The sequence below is a fragment of the Pectinophora gossypiella genome, chromosome 1 (assembly GCF_024362695.1).
Source record: "Pectinophora gossypiella chromosome 1, ilPecGoss1.1, whole genome shotgun sequence".
In the NCBI taxonomy this organism is placed as follows: Eukaryota; Metazoa; Arthropoda; class Insecta; order Lepidoptera; family Gelechiidae; genus Pectinophora; species Pectinophora gossypiella.
In genome coordinates, this window is record NC_065404.1 from 8,104,005 (window position 1) to 8,125,663 (window position 21,659).

At 37.9% G+C, this 21,659-nt stretch overlaps 3 protein-coding genes across 5 annotated transcripts; 1 reads left to right on the top strand and 2 right to left on the bottom strand.

Annotated features, from left to right (window-relative positions):
* Window positions 1-2,738: 2,738 nt before the first annotated feature.
* Window positions 2,739-10,262, bottom strand: LOC126367135 (dynein axonemal assembly factor 6). The gene is made up of 3 exons (XM_050010549.1): window positions 10,166-10,262; window positions 8,993-9,198; window positions 2,739-3,799 (listed from the first exon to the last, which is right to left on the bottom strand). Exons 1-3 carry the CDS (start codon window positions 10,260-10,262, stop codon window positions 3,542-3,544), a joined length of 561 nt encoding a protein of 186 aa, XP_049866506.1. The 3' UTR covers window positions 2,739-3,541.
* Window positions 10,263-10,650: 388 nt separating this feature from the next.
* On the bottom strand, window positions 10,651-12,382 carry LOC126367732 (probable 26S proteasome non-ATPase regulatory subunit 3). Its single transcript, XM_050011411.1, has one exon. The coding sequence runs from the start codon at window positions 12,263-12,265 to the stop codon at window positions 10,778-10,780; it is 1,488 nt and encodes a 495-aa protein (XP_049867368.1). The 5' UTR covers window positions 12,266-12,382; the 3' UTR covers window positions 10,651-10,777.
* Window positions 12,383-12,935: 553 nt separating this feature from the next.
* On the top strand, window positions 12,936-21,335 carry LOC126367696 (uncharacterized). 3 transcript variants are annotated; one of them, XM_050011355.1, is made up of 4 exons: window positions 12,936-13,795; window positions 15,320-15,511; window positions 16,359-16,532; window positions 17,523-21,335. In XM_050011355.1, exons 1-4 carry the CDS (start codon window positions 13,157-13,159, stop codon window positions 18,063-18,065), a joined length of 1,548 nt encoding a protein of 515 aa, XP_049867312.1. In that variant the 5' UTR covers window positions 12,936-13,156; the 3' UTR covers window positions 18,066-21,335. The 3 variants fall into 3 exon arrangements, with proteins under 3 accessions (XP_049867312.1, XP_049867321.1, XP_049867330.1); XM_050011364.1 differs by having other exon boundaries at window positions 17,529-21,335; XM_050011373.1 differs by having other exon boundaries at window positions 12,936-13,678.
* Window positions 21,336-21,659: the final 324 nt, after the last annotated feature.

A 21,659-nucleotide genomic window follows, 5' to 3' on the forward strand; every position in this document is an offset into this window, starting at 1 on the left:
CATATAATTTTGTGAAAGAAAGACTTCATTTAAAATTATCAAGTACAGCCACAAAACTCTTGATGTCGTCATCCTGAAACGATCAATGGCTACCTTGAGACATTTTTTTTTAATAACCAGGCGTATAAAATCTAATCTGGAACTTACCTACGTGTGTAGCCAAATATTTAATTAAAGAATTTGCTATGCTGGTTATACAGGCTTTTAGTCTTCTATGAAATACGAGCCGTTTAATTCCGAAGAACCATTGAGAATTTAGCATATAGACATCTTGTTGCTTCAATACTTGTTGAATACCAAATAGGCGTATGACGATCATCAATCCACAGGTATAATGTGAAACTATTGAGACAGTCTCGGTCTATTTTTAAAAGCCTTCTGTAAGATAAAAAAAATACCTGATTACTTTTTAATAGCTCATAAAAAATGCTGAAGTCGATAAGCGTCTCTCTGTTACCAATACTTCATTACTTAAAGGAATTTATATGTCACAGTATCCAATGAGTCGCGTATGTTTCAATGGCTATTCCAATAAATAAAAAAAATACGATGTTGATATCAGTATTGTACAACATAAATAAGCCATATATACCTATATAAGTACGTCTTACTGCTGGGTGTAGGCCTCCCCTCAATCAACTGAAGGGGGTACCGAGCATACTCCACCACGCTGCTCCACTGCGGTTTGCTGGAGGTGTTTTGGTAAAGTAGCCCAAGGTCAATGGATTAACGTGCCTTTCGAAGCAACAGTAGGCAAGTAGCGTGGTCTAGTGGCGAAGCCATAGGCTTCCGATCTTGAAGATATTGTCAAGTCACTTTGTGGGACTATCCTTTATTTGGTAAGTAAAATGTAGGCTGAATTACTTGATTGTCCAAAAATAAGATGTTCACTATTATAAGTAATAATACGTAAATTCACGCCTATTTAATACAGACTATGGAATTACATTTGCTTCGCTCCTGCCTGACACACTTTTTTCAATATATTTATTTATATATATAAATATGTCTTTTTCTTCTTCAATATTATAAAAAAATATATAAATTAACGTTATGAGACACATAATAAAACAGCGACACTTACCGTCCTTAAAATTGTCTTGTAGGTAATTAATTTAGTAATAGCATCTAAAGCTTATGATAATGATGTTCACAAGACTTGCATCACAATAATAACAATGGGAAACTTTTGGTGATTGTTCGCAGTCACTGGAGGTTGTGTTTATTTTTGTCCGAGTGTGTGCTGCCGCGTCCAACGGCCGGCAGAATTGAAATAAGTCATTATTTGCGTCTCTCCACGTACAAACGCAAACTCCTTATAAGTAGTTAACATTGATACGCAACCTAGATAAAAACTAGCAATTGTATATTTAAGACCACCATTAAAATTGACCTTTACGCGTCTAATATTAGATTTGAGATTGACAGGGCCAAAATCATTAATTACTTATTATTATAATTACTTAACATTTTTTATTAGTTCCTTTATTACTTCCTTCAGGTATGTAAATACAACTATTGAATGTTTTATGTTAAATTACGAATGTTATATCAGTTTTTTCAAGCAGTTATTATTTTCACCAGGCAATCAATGTATGGATTGGGAGTAGGACAGAAGTAAAATACGTGGTTACCACTATCGCAAGAAGGGTGTGGACATGAGCGAGACACTTCCCTAGAATGGATTGGAAGCCGCTGGGCCAGGAAAGCAATAGAATGTAAACCCTGAGCGAATACTCAATCTTTTGCTATCGACTCAATGCAGCGGCTGAAGTTTGGGTTGGCAGTTTGGTCCAGACCCAAGAGCTCGAGATAGTCGGTAGTTGGTACGAATACACTCCGGAAAATCGGAGTCAGGATTAACCACTATTAAAACGACAATGGATAAAAAAAAAACAAGAAATAGGACAAAGGCGATTTATTGGTCAATCACAATACAAGTCGTATATTCTAATTATATATCTAAATTACCTTACATGAAACTAATATGTTATCATTACATACATAAATAGCCAAATAATAACAAAATAATAGCATAATATGTTTTGTTTTCTATTTTGTTTTTACCTGTTTGTGCAATAAAGTATTTGTTATGTTATGTTAAATAGCCTATATACATCCCACTGCTGGGCACAGGCCTCCCCTCAATCAACCGGAGGGGGCATGTTATCATTATTATGAAATATTTTCACGCTTCGACTCGTCTAATTAAAAGTAGCATTGAATGCGTCTTACAAATTGACACCTTGACGCCTGCCCGGGTGTTATTACTCTCAATCACCGAGACAGTATCGGGAGGAAGTATTTGTTATTTCCACATCTTACTAATAAGACGTCCTAACTTGACCGTCTGACTGTCTCACTGACTCATCAAAGAGACAAACTTACCACTTGCTGATAAACGATAATAGCTTATCTCAATGTCGGATTATGGGCACATTTTCATTAAACGGATTTAAATGATTAAGTACGTCGTTTCCAGGATTTGTACCCGGCTAATAGCAATAACCTTGCACCTTATTATAGGGACTTAATGATAGATAGCTGACGAGGAGCGGGTGTATTATATACTATACACCGCTGCCTACCCCTTTGAGGATACAAGCGTGATGTTACGTTAAATGTGGATAAATTATTTATCAATGGAATAGCAAGATTTTGTATGAAAATATTCAGGAACACATTCTACGAGTACTCGTAGAAGCTATCTGACTATTGAAAAAAAAAATACGGTCGAATTGAGAACCTCCTCCTTTTTTGAAGTCGGTAAAAATTGATTGAAAAAGGCTTTTTTACATAAATATGAATCTGCAAGAAGTGTCCTGATAATTAGACTTTCATCTGACAGATAAGTTCTGGATGTGCCATGAGACACTTCAGTTCCAACAAAATGGTGAAACAGGCCCTTAAACTTTTACAAAACAGAAGACGTAATTTTATGACGCACGAGTTTTTGGTTTTCTGCTGCTTGCTAAAATAGTCAAAAGAATTGGTAGGGCGCGGGATTTAGTTTGATAAAAAAAAACTGAAAGAAATACATATAATTTGTTCAGCTGTTCAGTTTAATCGACCCCATAACACTTCCCAAGATTCCTCGCAGGAATACATCTAGACAGACTGTTGACTGTAATTTAGATGCAACAATTGTGACGTTGGTCCGCATGATTAGGTAATTTAAGACTTTCGCCTCTAGTAGCGAACAAGATTAATTGGTTCAGTGCTCTACCCAGCATAGCAACTCTAATATTATAAATTCTTATACTTAATCAACATATTTGAAGATATATTTTTAATTACGGCCTGAGTCATTAATAATCTACGGAAAGAAATACCGTACATTTCATAATGAAAAAGTCTACAAATGCAATCAATATAGGTAAGTAATTTAATTACAAGCTAAGAAAAATATCCTTTCATGACTAACGCATCAAAATAATATGTACGTCTATTTAACTATATTACGCAATTAGGTCAGGGAAAATCTTTCCTTATCATAGTCGAATGAATAAAAATCAGATTTGTACAGAGCCTTAAAAACATTTTAGAAATTAACAAAGTCGAATTCCCTGTCCAGTTTGAGGGTAAGGACCAGTGTTTCGTCAGCAGAGTCCCAGTTGGCTTTGGATAGGTCAGGATTGATGCCATGTGGTAATGGGAGCTTCAGGGAGTACTGCGAAGAGTTGACAGTGACGCTATTGGTGTCTACTGCCAAATCCACGTTCTCTTTCTTGTCGCCAGGCATCTTGATGCGGACTATTAGATTTTCACAACTGGCTGAGCCGGGCGTCTTCGGGCCGATCTGTAACATTGACATGAAAGAACATAACATATCGTTAGCTCACGACCATATAGTCTATAGTCGTATTGGGATATCCCAATTGAGGTAGTCAGAGGATCGTAAGATGAATTAAGTAGCCACACCTCACCGAGCTTTCTGTTATACCAACGTGATACGTGGTGTGCCGTCTATAATGGACGAGCCAACTGTATTAGTGAAAACTGCACTTAATATATATTAGTAACTCATTGGTGCAAGACCGATACCGGACTCGAATCGACGGGCGATGTGAAAGAATTATAAATTAATTATTTTATTCATAAAACTGTTATTCTGGACTGCGGGTTTATGGAAGTGCTGTCACAAAACAGCTGTTTGCTGCTGCTAGGCTGTACAAAGGCGGAATAAGTTGCTTGTGTGCTAGTTGGAGTGGACGAGTGTGGTGGAGCACGCTCCATAGCATCTCCTGTTGTTTACGGGGAGGCCTGTGCTCTGTAGTGAGTGGGACATAGGCCGTATTATGTGATGGCATTCTCGACTACCTACTTGTTGGTAATCTCAAATCAATCAAATCAAAGCTTTTGTAGCTACTTGAAAACTTAGACGCCTGGCTGGTTGGCTCATAGTCTAAATCAATACTAGAAAAAACAATGACAAAAACTTCAATTACTTACCTACATAATAATGCGGTGGATAAAATATAGCCTACTTATGTTATATTATCTCCTTAGGTAATTACCAGCGTTTTTTATTGCAGTGACCGATGCAACAAAAACACATTCGCTCTTTTCAAGTGCATTGCCAACTTAACACTTGGGTAAATATAATAAGTATTTAATTTGGTAACTACTACTTGGAAATACCTCAAATTATGGTAAAATAAATTAAATTAAACATCGCCAGTTTTTGTGGTATTATTTATTACCCAACATAGGTAACGTGTAGGTAAGCGCCTTTTTTAAACTGGTATCTAAACGAATGAATACGACCATATTTGATGATCGGCGGTATAGTGGTTAGACCCTAAGCATAGAATAACAGAATGACAACTCTACGCTCCCCACCAGCGGCTGAGCTAGGTTTGCCTCACCGTCTCTCGGTCTTCGATCGTATGAGCGTCAAAGGTCACACAGACGCGCGTGTACAATAAGTCAATGTGTAGTGTCTATGTAAAGCAAGGTGTTTTGTATGAAGTGTCCGGGGCGCGCCCTAAGCTCACGATCAAGGGTTTAGTTAGATCAAAACACGTTGAATCGAATTAAACCACTGGATTATTAAAAAAAAATAACACGATTCTGTGCTCTGAAAGGCACGTTAAATCGTGGTCCCGCCTACATTTACGTATAGTAAGTACTCCTTACATCTGCATCAGGACACCTTAGAACATCAAGACATCAAGTGCGGCTTTAATTATCTGGTAACTTGTAATCTATTTACTCTTATAGATATATATGTTACGGTCGATATGCACCTATCTGTCAGCATACCATGTTTACTAGTTGAATAGGTATTTTATCTTTTCATTAGTTACTAGGTAGGTATTCCACCAGCCCGCAGAAGAGCAGCGCCTAAGCATACGTTGCTTCATACCTCCTCCCTCTAGCTGATTAGGCAGTGGCAGTGATGGTATGATTTACATAATGTCGCCTTATAGTAAAAGAAAAGCTAAGCGCTTTTTTAATAAATCACATTTTTTTTTGTAAGTACTTAAATAAAATCTTGCAATAAGTGTTTCACATACCTACATACATAAATACATAAACTCATGCCCGTAATCCCTAATCGGGTTGGCAGAGCCACAAGTAATCAAAGACAACTTGCAGCCACTGTTAATACGATGTCGTAAGCTGGACATGATAAACCTTATGGTGATAAGGGGTCAGCCTATCGCCCATAATATTAGAGGACACAATCCCTCTGACCAACGTATGTCTTCTGTCTGTGTCTGTGAAGTATTTCAATTTAAAAAAAATACGATGTAATTCATTGATAGAAATCGTGTTTTTGTTGAAGAAAATTACCTACACCAGAAATCTTTCCAAAAGGCGCTTAGGTGGATTTAATAAAAAGCGACGATAAGCTGCCAGCATGCATGATAGAATGCATAAAGTCTTTGATGGAATGAAAGAAGCGAAAGTGTGTGAGGATCGTAGTAGATGGAATTGGGTCGCGTACTAAGTTCAATATAAATTACTAGCTTTTGCCCGCGACTTCGTCCGCGTGGCGTGTTATATAAGAGAGAGATCTTTGTGTGTGTGGGAGTGCATACTTATGCAGTTTAGATTTTTTCATAATTTTTTTTTCCCAATAACTCCCATTTTTCAAAATACAGCCAAAAATAAACTTTATATTTACTAAGGTATGCATGCATGCTAGATTGAATCAATTGATTGAATTGATTTTTTTTTTAATTGATTGTTCATTGAGTTTTAATTTTAATACACACTTCCTCTCTTCCCTTCAACGTTGCTGTGCCCTACAGGGTCCATGTTTTAGTTCCTATGCCTATGTAACACCCCATTGTACTACATGGAATGCAATAAATAATTTAATTGAATTGAATTGAAAACATCTATCTTACGCGGTTTCGATTTTTTCATACAAATGTTTTTTTCCCGCTTACTCCCGTTTCCGTGGGAATTTTGCAATATCCTGTTGCAACTAAGCTTTAAGTTAACTAAGGTACCTGCATGCCAAATTTCAAGCGTCTAACTTAAGCGGTTTAGATTTTTCATACAAAAGGATTTTCCCGCAAATTTCCGTTCCCGTGGGAATTCCGGGAATTCCTTTCTTAGTGCACCTCTACGGTACCTAAGCTATGTCCCTTCCAAATTTCAAATGCCTACGTTTAGCCGTTCAGGCTATGCGTTGATATGTCAGTCACTGAGTCAGTCAGTTTCTCCTTTTATTTAGATTTGATTTTTTCATACAAATGTTTTTCCCGCTAACTACCGTTCCCGTGGGAATTTTGTAATATCCTGTTGCAACTAAGCTTTAAGTTTACTAAAGTACCTGCATGCCAAATTTCAAACGTCTAACTTGAGTGGTTTAGATTTTTCATACAAAAGGATTTTCCCGCTAATTCCCGTTCCCGTGGGAATTTCGGGAATTCCTTTCTTAGTGCACCTCTACGGTACCTATGGTACCTGCATGCCAAATTTCAAACGTCTAACTTGAGTGGTTTAGATTTTTCATACAAAAGGATTTTCCCGCTAATTCCCGTTTCCGTGGGAATTTCGGGAATTCCTTTCTCAGTACACCTCTACGGCATCTAAGGTACCTGCATGACAAATTTCAAACGTCTAACTTGAGTGGTTTAGATTTTTCATACAAAAGGATTTTCCCGCTAATTCCCGTTCTCGTGGGAATTTCGGGAATTCCTTTCTTAGTGCACCTCTACGGTACCTAAGGTACCTGCGAGCCAAATTTCAAACATCTAACTTGAATGGTTTAGATTTTTCATACAAAAGGATTTTCCCGTTAATTCCCGTTCCCGTGAGAATTTTGGGAATTCCTTTCTTAGTGCACCTCTACGGTACCTATGGTACCTGCATGCCAAATTTCAAACGTCTAACTTGAGTGGTTTAGATTTTTCATACAAAAGGATTTTCCCGCTAATTGCCGTTCCCGTGGGAATTTCGGGAATTCCTTTCTCAGTACACCTCTACGGTATCTAAGGTACCTGCATGACAAATTTCAAACGTCTAACTTGAGTGGTTTAGATTTTTCATACAAAAGGATTTTCCCGCTAATTCTCGTTCTCGTGGGAATTTCGGGAATTCCTTTCTTAGTGCACCTCTACGGTATCTAAGGTATCTGCATGCCAAATTTCAAACGTCTAACTTGAGTGGTTTAGATTTTTCATACAAAAGGATTTTCCCGCTAATTCCCGTTCCCGTGGGAATTTCGGGAATTCCTTTCTTAGTGTACCTCTACGGTATCTAAGGTACCTGCATGCCAAATTTCAAACGTCTAACTTGAGTGGTTTAGATTTTTCATACAAAAGGATTTTCCCGCTAATTCCCGTTCCCGTAGGAATTTCGGGAATTCCTTTCTTAGTGCACCTCTACGGTATCTAAGGTACCTGCATGCCAAATTTCAAACGTCTAACTTGAGCGGTTTAGATTTTTCATACAAAAGGATTTCCCTTCACTACTCTGCTCCTATTGATTGTAGCGTGATGAAAAGTATACTATAACCTGTCCAGGAGTGTGAAGAATAATTGTACCAAGTTTCATTAAAATCCGTCCAGTAGTTTTTGTTTCTATAAGGAACATACAGACAGACAGACAGACAGACAGACAAAAATTTTACTGATTGCATTTTTGGCATCAGTATCGACCACTTATCACCCCCTGATAGTTATTTTGAAAAAATATTTAATGTACAGAATTGACCTCTCTACAGATTTATTATAAGTATAGATATAGATGAAGTACTCTTAACCAACAACATATTTATATTTATATTTGAATAAAGATTAATATTATTATGTTGATACAACTTAAACAAATTATTTCGACCAAATTTGGTACCATAAAAACGGTCATTGTGACTAAACCTTAAAAGATAGACATATGCCGTCGCGGACTTTTTTTTAGATCATGTATAGAGGAATAATTCTTTCATACATATTTTTTGTGTATCTTGAACCGTTTTCGCAGCGCACGCAAAGAAAGCCTTCAAAAATGAATAATTTTCCCCGTTTTTTACACATTTACCGCTCTGTCTTTGCTCCTATTGGTCATAGCGTAATGTTATTTAGCCTATAGCCTTCCTCGATAAATGGACTATCCAACAAAAAAAGAATTATTCAAATCGCACCAGTAGTTTCGGAGATTAGCGCGTTCAAACAAACAAACAAACAAACAAACTCTTCAGCTTTATAATATTAGTATAGATTAGTATAGATGAAATTATGATTACTAAATAGAGACACATCTAAAATGACAGAAAAACATTTTATTTTTTCTATGTAACTTACTTATTTATGAATTTTAAAAAAGAATAACGTAATAATATGTCCGACATTTTATCACTTTTTTCTATAACGTCACAAGGTGCTTTTTCGAACAAGTTTCAAAGTAATTTCGTGTTTTGACGTTTATTAAAAAGTAACTGATTTGACTAACTGGAAATTAGCCCATTCCGTGGTCTATGCCTACCCAGCCGGGAAATAGGTGTGATTTCGTATGTACTTATGTATTTACCTACCTGAAGAAACACATCCTCGGCGGAGACAGCCTGCTGATAGTTCATGCTGTACTCGGGCACCTTGCGATCATCGATCCCGGCGCCGACCTTCCCAGCCTCCTCGGATTCCTTCGCCTCCTGCTCCTCATACTCCTCAATGGTTCTCGGAGCTTTCTTCTCCGTAGATTCAGGGGGAATTTTGTCCCGTGTAGAAGTTATTTCGTACGCTATGTAGGGGTTATGAAGATATTATTATTAATAGGCATACAAGAGATAAGGCAGAACTTATTACTGAAATAAATGAATAGCCTCATTTAGCTGACCTTAAAACTGAAACTCCAGTGTGTCTAAAAAATATGAAACAATAAAATATTTCTACCAAATTCTTACCTACAAACAAACAACAACACGTAGGTCCCTAAGTAGTAACTATACATTATTTTTTATACCCATGAACTCACGCTTATTTCGCACCGGGGTAAGCAGAGACTGTGGGAATCCATGTGCTTCGATCCTGACCATACTTACTTCTTTTGCTTCCTCCACATTCATCAATCGCATACACGCACGCCGGTTCAAAATATAAAGTGTGAAGCAACAAAATACGTAGGTAGATTTAAAGCGCGCGATTTTTCCTAGTCGGGTCTGTGCCCAATGCGGCAAATTTACAAAAATCTGGTAAAAAATAACATATAAAAATCGTAGTACGTTTTAGGTAGGTATGATTTGGAAATAAAAGCTAATTTATTACGGATCTTGTGTGAGAAGTTATATTATCAACTAAATGTACCTAATTTGTTGACTAAATACAAGCAAAACCTTGAGTATTTAGGTAACCTTTAGGTCATATCTGCATTGCACTGCTGTACTGCAAATTGCAATCTATTTACTCGGCAGGTGCAGGCATGCCAGTTAACTTATACCTACACCATGGAAGTAACTGGCACGTGCAAGTAGCTGGCATGCAAGTGTGTGTGCCAGCTACAATATTTTCCGCCTTTACGTGCGCGTGGAGATAAGTGCTGTCATCTATGATAAGAAAAGCGCAACTCTGAGGGCAGACTCAATGTAGTCTGTGTGTCTCAACAAAACAAGGTTTCACGTCAAATCGAATAAAGTTGAAAATACAAAATTAAATTATATAATAATAAATAAACCTTCCGACATTCTATATTAAAGCTTAATATTACTTACGAGAAGAAGCTAAGTCCTCCCCTTGAAGAACTTCGGGTTCTGGAGGCCTTAGCAGTTCCACAAGGTTCTTCATAGCCGAGGCTGTAAACTCAACCATTTTGAAACGCTTTCCTTAGGATAATATTAATGACAAGAGATTTTATAAGATGTTAAAATTATCCTTAAAATCGCCTTACAAAGAGAATAAAATTCACTATGATTTGTAGCTTGTCAATAAATATTTTCTAGGTAACCATGACACGTAAATAGGAACTCGGTTACCATGGAGCTTTGAACAAAGAAATAATTTATTTACACACTTCCAAGGCAAACGCCTGTTTTCTCACATCCACACTAATAATAGATTAGGATAAAACTGTTGATGTTTTAGATGTTACTGTTGCCACTCACGCCTCTAAGAAGATAATAAGTTTTATGTACCTATACATATTATAACAATAAGAACAACATTAGTATAATAAAATTGGTTAAAAATAAAGATGTAATTATTACTTGATATTGTTTTATTAGTATAGCATTTATTACACTTGCAATTATAGCAATTTCTCACACAAAATCTACTAACAGGATTTAATAAGTAAAAAATATTGTAGGCAAAAACGTATGAAGTAATCAAGGGAAGCCATCATCATCTTCCTCAGCCATCTCCTTGGCCAATTCCAGGTCTTGCTGCTCTCTCTCTCGCCGTTCCTCGGCACTCTCCAACTCTTTGCCATAGGACTTTGGTGGGTACCTCATCGCCTTCACACTCTGGTTATGAAGATCCAAGCAGAAAGAGATACGCTGATGGAAGGCCAACTGGGGCTCCCTAGTGCAGTAGATATCAGAACTTTCCTTATTGCTCATGTACCCCTTTTCAGGGTCCAAGGTAGCCTCAATAACTCCATCTCTGATCGCTTTCGCCACGATAAACTCTGCATCCTCAGCCGAATCCAAACCAAGCTTCCTTGCTATGTCCTTGGGAGATATACGAGAATAAGAGAGACCAATAGACCTGATGGCAGTCTTAATGACATTTTGCCTCAAGCGTAGGATCAAAGTGAAAGTGTGGTCACTACGAAACTGGGGACCAAAATGCTCCAGCACTTCTCCAAATCTCTGCAGATTACCAAGCCTCACTGCCTGAGTGAGTTGGAAGTATGGGGCCAAAGCCTTTCTAAGAGGTGCTTGCCTGAAGATAGCACGCTCAGGGATGTCACCCAGTAGAAGTTCCACCACAATTGCCAGCTTCTGAACAGTTTGACGGAAACCAACAGCAGCAGTCTGAGGTGCTTTCCTAAGAGCTTGCACCAGGTGTTTGTGAGCATCACTGTATTCAAGACGTGCAGCCTTTATTCTACCAAGATAGTACAGAAATCTTGCCCACTCATTGTTACTTGCATTTTCAGGGTAAACAGATTTGCTCACCAGTTTATCTGCTTGGTCATAAAGAGAGTAATGCAAGTAATTACGCAGTAGGCAGTTTATGAGTACAGCCTGACCTTCAAAATCGTTTCTTAGTGTAGAAGTTCGCAAGCGAGCATGAAGCAATCCTCGGATTTGATCCAGTTTGTTGGTTAGTTCAAAGACCCTTGAGTGATAGAAGTAACACTTAGCAGCAATTAAGTCCAAGGTTCTTCGATTCTGGGCAGTAACTTTATTCATAAGTTGCTGAGAACAATCAGTAGCTTCAGTCAACTTGTTAGTGTCCAGCAAACGCAACAGAACTAACAGGTGCATATAAACATCCACCTCAGGTGCAGGTGTTTTTGGAGCACTTCTGGAGCGTGGAGTTTCAATCTCAACGGCACCAGGCAATGGGTTTTCAACAAAAGCAAGCAAGGTGTCTTTGTCTGGGCTCGACGGGTAAAGCTGATTGATGATTGCACGGAGCACGTTGCCATTTAACTTCCTTCTTGTGCTTGGAAGAGACCGCAAAACACGCATCGCAAACCGCGGCTCTTTAGAAGTTACAGCCTTGTCAATTTGCCGAACATGCTCCCTTAGATCTTGGACACTCAAGACGTCGGCATCTTTCTTCACTTCGCTGGTTTCTACATCACTAGCAGCTGCAGGACTTTCCACATTTTTCATTTCAACATCTTGTTCTACTGGAGCCATTTTGGACTAGTAAACAGTATACTAAATCTTCAATTATTTGTAATAATGGTCTTCGAAATTTTATCGCTCACAAAAATACAATTAATGACATGACATGACACTTCACTAATGTCAAAAAAACGCCAAGTAATTTTGTCCCACTTTTTTTACACACTCGAATACACTCATAACTCATAAGCATAAGTTGCCACGGCACTGAATATTTTAAACAAAAAATAATGTAATTGTGCTGTGTTTTTCAATATCTATTATCTACATGCAACTTTGTGCTTGACTACATGTTAGTTAAATAAAACTACTTATTCAAAACTTATTGGTTTGATTGAATTCACGTCAAAATTTATTGTATTTGGAAAACCAGTAATATAACGCATTTTCTAGGAAGAATTTTCATGGTTTGCAGTTTTGTGAATTGTGTTGAATAGAGTTACCATTGTTAAATTTTTAAACGCTTTCCGTCCTATTTCAATCCTATTTGAATTTATTTAATTGATATCATTACAAAAAAAAATGATTTGACTAATTCAACAAGTTTATTACTTGCTGTACTTCAAGTAAATAACATTTTCTTAAAATAAAATCGAATAATATTTTTTAATACGTTAACGGAATTTAAAACCCTAGTGAAGCATAGACAAGCAAGACAATATAAAATTACTACGAGCGAGCATAATCTGTGACCTAGCATTGCTCGTAGTTGCTTAACCAATATACTGTACTTGAGAAATACTAATAAAAAGCTTTATTACTAATGTTACAATCGAAAATTCTTGGATTACAACCATCACATTATCACAATAACCGTGTGTGCCAAACATCATAAGCTACGGAGGCGCTTCGGCTGCAGGGGACCGGTTGATTCTTTACATAAAATATCAATGTGTTCTGGAAATGGTTTGCAAAGAGGACGTGGTATCATGGTTTAAAGAATTAGAAAGCTACAAACGCATAGATGCAATGTGTACATTGTTAAATATGTGCCTGCCATTTGAATTACGATTCATTGGCACGTATCTGGAGGAGCTCGGAAAGCGGGACTTTCAGGAGTTGCGTGGTGCCGAACTCAGGGCCAACAACCCGACAGACCTGGCTGCCGACATCGGAGGCGCAAACACAGACCCCAGGACACGGCGGAAAATGGCCCTATACGTGTCTTTGTTACGCTCCTGTAATTTCGCCTGTGCAACCACATTGTATAACGCCATGGTCAGTTTAGAACAGAGTGGATTGCTCAAAGGCCTGTATGGAGATTTGTTGGAAGAAATCTTACTATTGTACACTATGGCATTACATCATCCAGCTTTTACATTTGATCAAAAGTCACACTTTGGTGAGATATTAGAAAAATTGAAAGTGGAAGACCAGCGGATACAGTTCCAAGAGCAACCAGAACATATAAACGCGCCTGTGACTGTGAGTGGATGCCATACACAACCCAGTGTCACTCCCAACATGTCAGTTCCACCGCCTAACTTGTCTAGCTTGGGGCCACCTCCTGGTATCATGTTTGTAAAAACACCTGGGGTGCAGGTTAGTGTCATTGCCATTTTATCTCTGCATGTATCTGACATCCTTCGTGTTGGTACATTTGAACAGTAGTCCTAGATCTCATTTACCTAGGTATTATTTTCATTCTACTTTTCGTAATGTTGTTTTCATTACCTATTTCATGTAAATTTATAATATAATGCATATGTTATTTACATTTGTAATACTATGTTGTAGGGTGATAAATTTCTTTAAGTGGAATGCCTTAAATTCTTTTGGTTTAACAGTCTGTACCTTACATTATTTAACCATTTTATTGATTGATTTGAAAACTTGTTCGAAGCAAAAATTCTACTTAGCTTGTTAATTGTATTTTATTTTCTGATATTAGACTACCCACATCCACTTGCAAAATCTAATAAATAAATGGAATAAATTGATTACCACAATGATCTTGCTTGACTTATATCAATCTGATAATCTGCAGAACAAGTATTACAATAAATATGCCCATTAGCTGGTCCTTATTGCTATCATATATTAAGAATAGAGGTTTATTTACGTTTTTATTATATCTTTACCATATTCTTCTCAATGTTTTGATAAATCTCTTAAGAATTTTATGGATGAAAAGACACATACCTATTATTTTCTAGTTAGATTGAAATATGAAATCTATTTTGTATCTGATAAGTTTCATTGTTACCCTCACAAATATTTGTGTTTTTCAGTAACTTTGAATTCTTATGAGATTAATAACAGGGTGGAAAATATAATTGGTATTTTATGTATAATTTTTGTATGTAAATTATGCCTAGCATAATTATGCTTATTTAGCCTTTTATGAGGTCTTTTAACATTTCATTTTTACAAGTCATGCATTCTGCATCATCACAATCATTGGTACTTTACATTTTAGCTGAAAGTCTTTCAGAAAGATTTGGAATCGTCTCATACAGTTGTATTGTAACTTCTCTCATATTGCAACTATTATTATATCTTTATAGGTATTGTAGTGGTACTACAGAATTATGTTAGATGTATTGAAACCACATTTATTTATTATAATTAGTTTTAAGACACAATCAAATATGGTCACAAGGTTTTCTGAACTACCCCAGTAAATATTATGAATGTGAGTTTTTGAATGTAATTGTACATTGATAATTAAACAGTCCCTTCTAAAATGATGGCTCTGATCTAACATTTATCTTACCATCTCGGAACATCCTACCAAAATTGTCTGCAAGAAAGAAATAAATAAAGATATGTTTATTATACAGTACATTAGGGCTTACATGCTAATAATATGTAATAATTAATTGATAACTATTATTTTTCTATAAAAATAAGTACAACAACACTTTCACTGTCACAAGACAGTAAGTAACACCAATAAGCTTTTAGTAGCGTGTAGTACCTTCTCCAGTTCATAAATTCATTTATCATCAAGTGAGATTGTGGTCAAACTGAAGCCTTTTTCTAAATAAAGTAAGGTACCCGAATTGAGAACATAGTTGTGAGCTTAATGTTGTTGTAAATAACACTATTCGATGAATGTTCCAGTCCACAAGCGACCAAGTTCCCGAGCTGGGCTCGCCGCCTGTATTAGGCGGTGCGCCCGTTCTGCCATTGCTGGGCGAGGTAGCGCACCCGCCGCCCGGCCTACCGCTGCCACCATACACCATGCCTGACTACATGGGGCAGCATCCCTGGCCCGCCAACATTATAGTCACCCCCTTAAACCCGCCTATAGAGGTAAATAATGGTGCCAATTCTGGCAGACAGACATTTAAATTTAATTTAGTCTGCCAACTCTTAAAAGATACCTAGAGCTAGTTTTAGAACTGTCAAACTTTAATAAAATAAAGTTTATGTCTGACTGAATCAGCTCTACTTTGTTATTAATTAATTTATTAATTCGTGTGGCGTCTTTTATCTGTTATTCAAAAAAGATATCCTCTAGCTTAGCATTAGTTGCTAGTCTTATGGTTCCCAGTATAATTTAAATATATAACTCGAAACTCAAGATACATTGTTCTCGCACAGGAACAAAAGGAGAGCTAAAGACAGAAAATAAAGGCTCTGGTACAATGAGATTTGAGAAAAACAAAATAAATAAGACCTATAACTACTACTAACAACACAACTAATTTCTTCACAACCTGGTGTCATGTTACATAGCAAAATGTCACTTTCAGTTAATGAATAAGTAGAAGAATATATTTCGGTCTAAAGTGAAAATTATCCAAATTTCTAGTTTGTTAGGTATCAATGATATTCTTAAAAATAATAATATAACAATTGCATTATGTCAGGGGAATCCCCTCATTATCAATGTTTGGGCACGACTATTTGTAGGTTGTATGTAATGTAAACTGCTCATATTATTGTTATTACATTACATTATAGGATTTTATCGTTAGATAATGTTTATCTTGGTTATAGTACACGCCACGAAAGAAGTCCCGCGGATTTTAATGGATTAGTTGACGAGTCTTAATAATTCTAAGCACATACTACGTGGCCGTGGGACTTCTTTCGTGGAGTGGATTTGTACACTGTGCCGGTATAATCTGTGTTAATGTTGCGTGTGACGCGTCAGGTGCTGGGCAACTACCCGGTGGCGGGCCCGGCGTCGCCACTGGTGTCGTCGCCGGGCGACAGCCGCGCCGCGTCTCCGCGCGGGCGGCGCCGCATGTCGCGCGACCGCAGCCCGCCGCCCGCGCCGCCCGACCACGCGCTGGCCGCCAACTTCGACACCCTCAGCTTGAATGAGGTAAGTCCGACCGGTCCGACGGCACACCCCGGAGTCTTCATACAAAACACCTCATTTTTACACAGCAACTACACATTGACGTTATCGTACACGCGCATCTGTGTGTGCGACGTCTGGCGCCCATACGATTGAAGGCTAAAGTAAGACCGAGGTAAACCTAGCTCAGCTTTATTGTATGCTGATGGCTGAAAAAGAATATTGTTACTTGATATTTGTGGATATTGCGCAGTAACTGTCACATGCATAAATGTCATGTTGCGACTTACTGCTTTTTAGATGAATTGCTTCAATGTGACCTTTTTGCTCTTTAGTGATGAAGAAAGTCAATATAAAACTAATAGGGTAGTTAGCTTGACAAGTATCGAAAATAGGGTAACCAGTTGCCTCTAAAAGCTACGTTTGCCACCTAAAAGGCGATTGAGGTGTCGCGGTACGCCGACGTCAAGATTAGATGTTTGACGTTAGATGTTTGATATAGTGTTATAAGTTTATTAGAATGGTAGAGATGACAGTGCTAATGTTTGTGGAATCCCGTATAGCGGTATGGTACACTATCGTTTCCTTTTTTTTACTATATGTTTATTATATATTTTTAGAGTAATTGAAGTCTGCTGCTGTTGAGCCCCACAGTTTACTTATGAATGTTTAGCAATAAACACGTCAATAAAGACGTCAAACACATGTAATTCGTATATATAAAATAAATGTGCATGAATTGATCGTTACGGTTTACAAGTTCTGTCTGGCAAAAAAAAATGTACAGTATCACAGAAGAAAATGCGAGTTGAACTCTAGCTAGTCTCCCAACTACTTACAACTTGATAAATTGTCATCAATGTGAAAAGTTGGAAGAGCAAGAGTTGTCAAGACGTACGAGTGCATTAACCAACTTTCTCCACTTTCCTCTCATTAACCAATTTACGCTGTAACGAAAAGACACTACTCGCCGCGTATCTCGTTTTATAGGTATGTAAGCGGAACCGTTTTTAGTTGCAGATGCGGCACAGTGTCGGCGACGAACGGCTGCGCGAGATCACGGCCGTGCACCAGTACCGGTCGTTAGAGAAGCTGAATGGCGTCCGGCGGCGCGCGGCGGCGTACGCGACGGTGCCGCGCTCGTCGTCCTCCAGCGCCTCGAGCGCAGCATCGTCCCCGCCCGGCACGCCGGCTCCCGGCACGCCCGGCACGCCGGCCCCCGGCACGCCCGGCACGCCTGCCCCGCGCCGTGCCGGGCCCCCGCCCGCCTTCCTGCAGTACCCGCCGCGTGCCTACGCCTACCCCACCCCGCCGCCCGCCTACCGCCCGCCGCCGCCCCCCTTCGCCAACGGCGAGCCCCCGCACTACCCGACGCCGCCGCAGTACGGCGGCTTCGTGCCTGTGCTGTACGCGCCTCCGAAGCTGTCCTGCTGGAACTGCGGCGCGTCCGGGCACGCGGGCCACGAGTGTAAGGAGCCGAGCATGGAGGAGATCACGCGCGCCGGCGGCTACCAGCTCGACTTCGGTGGCGCCCCGCCGGAGCCCGCGGACAAGTAAGCGGCGGCGCGCCCTCTCGCGCGATCTGTCCATTAGTACCAAAGTGTCAGGTTTAAAATTTGTATATATCGACCTGAACCGTCCGCGCGGCCGCCGGCGCGCCCGGCGCCGAGCGGAGCGACGTCGGCGGACCTCGTTGATCGTAGATCGAAATATTTAAAATAGACCTATGACGTCGTCCTTACGTGCGCTTATTGGACTTAACGGAGAGCCGTGGATTTTGATTTGTACTAATGTTTAAGAGTAATTGCACTTTCGACATATTTATTAAATAACATTCCAATTTGAGATGAATCACGGTTTCTGAAAATGGTTTAAATTCTCGTGTCCATAACGTGTTTTATCTTTTTGAATGTCTATAATTTTATTCAGACGATATATATGTTGGGGATGTATTCAGGGAACTTTTAGTATCTCATCTGCGACATACAGTTGCGATTTCTTTTTTTTTATAAATGCTGGTTGTTCGAGACTGAGTGAGCTTGTTATGTAATAATCATTTAAATATTAACCTAAATTGAAAGTGCGATTATTTTCAGACATTTTCGGTAAGAATTTGGAGGGAATTCCATATTTATTTCAGAACAGCAGCAGGTTTAATGTTGTACAAAAGGTTGGTGCCAGATGTGAGTTGACGCTGTTAATGTAGAGATTTAGTTTAGTCACTTCAGTTATTAGCTAATAACTGTTCTGCAGTTGTAGGGCACCCAAATGAAATGTTTGAATTTATTGTACAATCAAAAAAGTGTGCCATATTGGTATTTAAATCTCCGGTAAAGAAAAAAATATGGATTAGTGAAACTAACGAATTAAACAATAGACTGTGGTAGCCAGTTCCACTTTATAAACTGGCGTCTCTTTGTTGCTAGTCTCGCTTGCTGAAGAAACATTTTTCATTTCGAATATAGTTTTTAAACTTATGAAAATTTAGGATCAGAATACACTAACTAATAAAAAAATGTTGCTTACGTCTGATAACTGTCGGATAGGTTTCGAGAAAATCCGATTGACCATTTAGTACATTTTCATTAGTACAAGTTAATGTCGATATTTAGATGTTTGATATAGTGTTATAAGTTTATTAGAATGGTAGAGATGACAGTGCTAATGTTTGTGGAATCCCGTATAGCGGTATGGTACACTATCGTTTCCTTTTTTTTACTATATGTTTATTATATATTTTTAGAGTAATTGAAGTCTGCTGCTGTTGAGCCCCACAGTTTACTTGACAAGACATAATATGAATGTTTAGCAATAGTATTTAAACGAGGCACTAGACAGGGTTCCGTGACGTGGAATTCCCTGAAATTCTGTGTTCTTCCATAGTGTTCCCACACCAGTGTACGTAACAGATAGTGGATATCCTCGAGTTGTATATAAATCTTAAGGCAATATGAATTTTAAACTATTTAATTATACAGTTCAAGTTCAAAGTCGGAGTGTGACGAATTTTTATAAAACACAGATTTGTTTCCTTTGACCCAAGACTGATTTGTAAAGTAGCAAATTAATCAGGCTTCTGCGATTTGCATGTTCTAATGACTTCAGGAGCCTCATACAATTAAAATTCAGAATTATTGAAGTATAGGACGAGATTGTAGCTGACGACAAGATGGATATGTTAATGTGATGAATTGTGAACGCGACTGACTACGTACTTCATGTGAATAATGAGCCGTTTTGATGTTATCTATTGAACAAGGGATTATTTTGATCAAGCTCACGAAAATGCAATGCTCTTTAAAATTAATGTTTATCATAGTCATTGTAAATAATTACAAATATGTAAGAGAGTTGGCATGTCACATCTGATGTGCGCATATTTTGTAAATAATTCAGTTTATATAATTAGTTGATAATTTAGAGATTGAGTATATTTGTAAATTACTTTGTAATAATTTGAGTGTATCTATAGAGTATTTCGATTGTTTCTCTATGATCACTGTCACAAATCACAATTTTGCATTTTTAACGTCCCCGTTTTTGAAAACAGTTCAAATTAGAAGGGTTGTATAATTATTTTTTGCATAATTATTATAAAAATATGTTTTTGAATCAATTGGGATGCGTCACGCGCATGGGTGGGTGCTGAGTGTCGCAGTGCCGGCGCCGACGTGGCCGTTGGCCTGGGGCCGCCTTCCTTCTCTTGCCTACATTCGTTTACCAAGTACTAGTTTATCCACAATAATATCATACTGTATACCCTACTAATAACATAGCTAAAGTATAATAAAAAAGTTATTCAAAATAGCCGACATATCGTCCTTAAACAATGTAATAACTTTTATTTTGTATTTAATTAGATTTTACATACATGTTATGTTAGTTTATCTTTTATTTAAAAGTGTTTGTTTGCTATAATATGCCTACCTTGATGCGCTGTAATAGAAAGTTTAGAATCATAATAAGCTGTGAGAAATTACCTCGCAGTGTAAGTATCTTCGAAATGAATGCAATAACTCTAGTATAAATAGTATTTCCAATGATTATTCCTCGAGGCTAAATTCTCCGGGATTGTTATTCTATTAAATAGTATATATCACTCCTTATAAAGGTTGTACGCCCACGTAAAGTAATTGTGTTATTTGTATCTTAATTAACAATTTCTTAATATATTAAACAAGTTGAAATATAGAGTAAATATAGTGTACCTATGATAATGGTGTCTGTTTGAGTAATGTCTGTCGAGGCGTCTCGGACCTGCATTACTCGCTGCAGTGCCGGCATATCAATTAGGTAACTGAGTGTGATAATCTAATAGTAACATTCATCTCTTTGTCTGCTCAATTCAGCATGCAACAAGTACGTTTGTTTCAATTTAATAACTGTAACGTTAATGTAATCATTTGGTTTCACTAAATACAAATGCAACAGGAATAATACATGATGTGTCCGTTGCAGTGTTAAGCAGCTTTGTTTTTGTACTAGTGGAGGTATGGAAATATTTTTTTACTTTGTACAGAATGTTATAAATGTGATAAATAATTTTTGACATAATTAGAATTGTGATTTAGTAAGGTGTGTAGTTTATTATAAAAAATATAAAAAAATAAATTTGCTTTACTGGATAAATTGTACTATCTTACAGCTATTTATAACGTTGTTTTCCCACGTTTTTATATTTGGGTACTTATGTATACTAAGCTGTTGTACTACTAATAAAAGATCAACACAGGAAAATGAATGCTTCGGCCCAGTATTGTAAGACCTCTGTATCCCACCAATGCTGTGAATCATTTGCTTCCTGACAAATAAACAACCAAAATCTGACGCGACTTTTTTATTTTATTTTCCGTTATATTGTGAAACAGATGACTCGACCATTATAGAAGGCGATACCACGTATCACGTTGGTCTAAGAGTAAGCTCGATGACGTGTGGGTACTTAGTTCATTTGGCGATGGATGTACCTCTGACCACTCCAATTGGGTTATAGTCGTGAGCTTATGCATTGTGGAGCTAAGGAGAAGAAAAATTTGCGGTGAGACTTACATTTTACTAAACTGTAAGAATACGGCTTGTTTGTACGTCTTCATATCTATACGGGTCGTTAAGAGCTCCAAGTTACAAAGATAAACCTTGCAGCTCACGGAT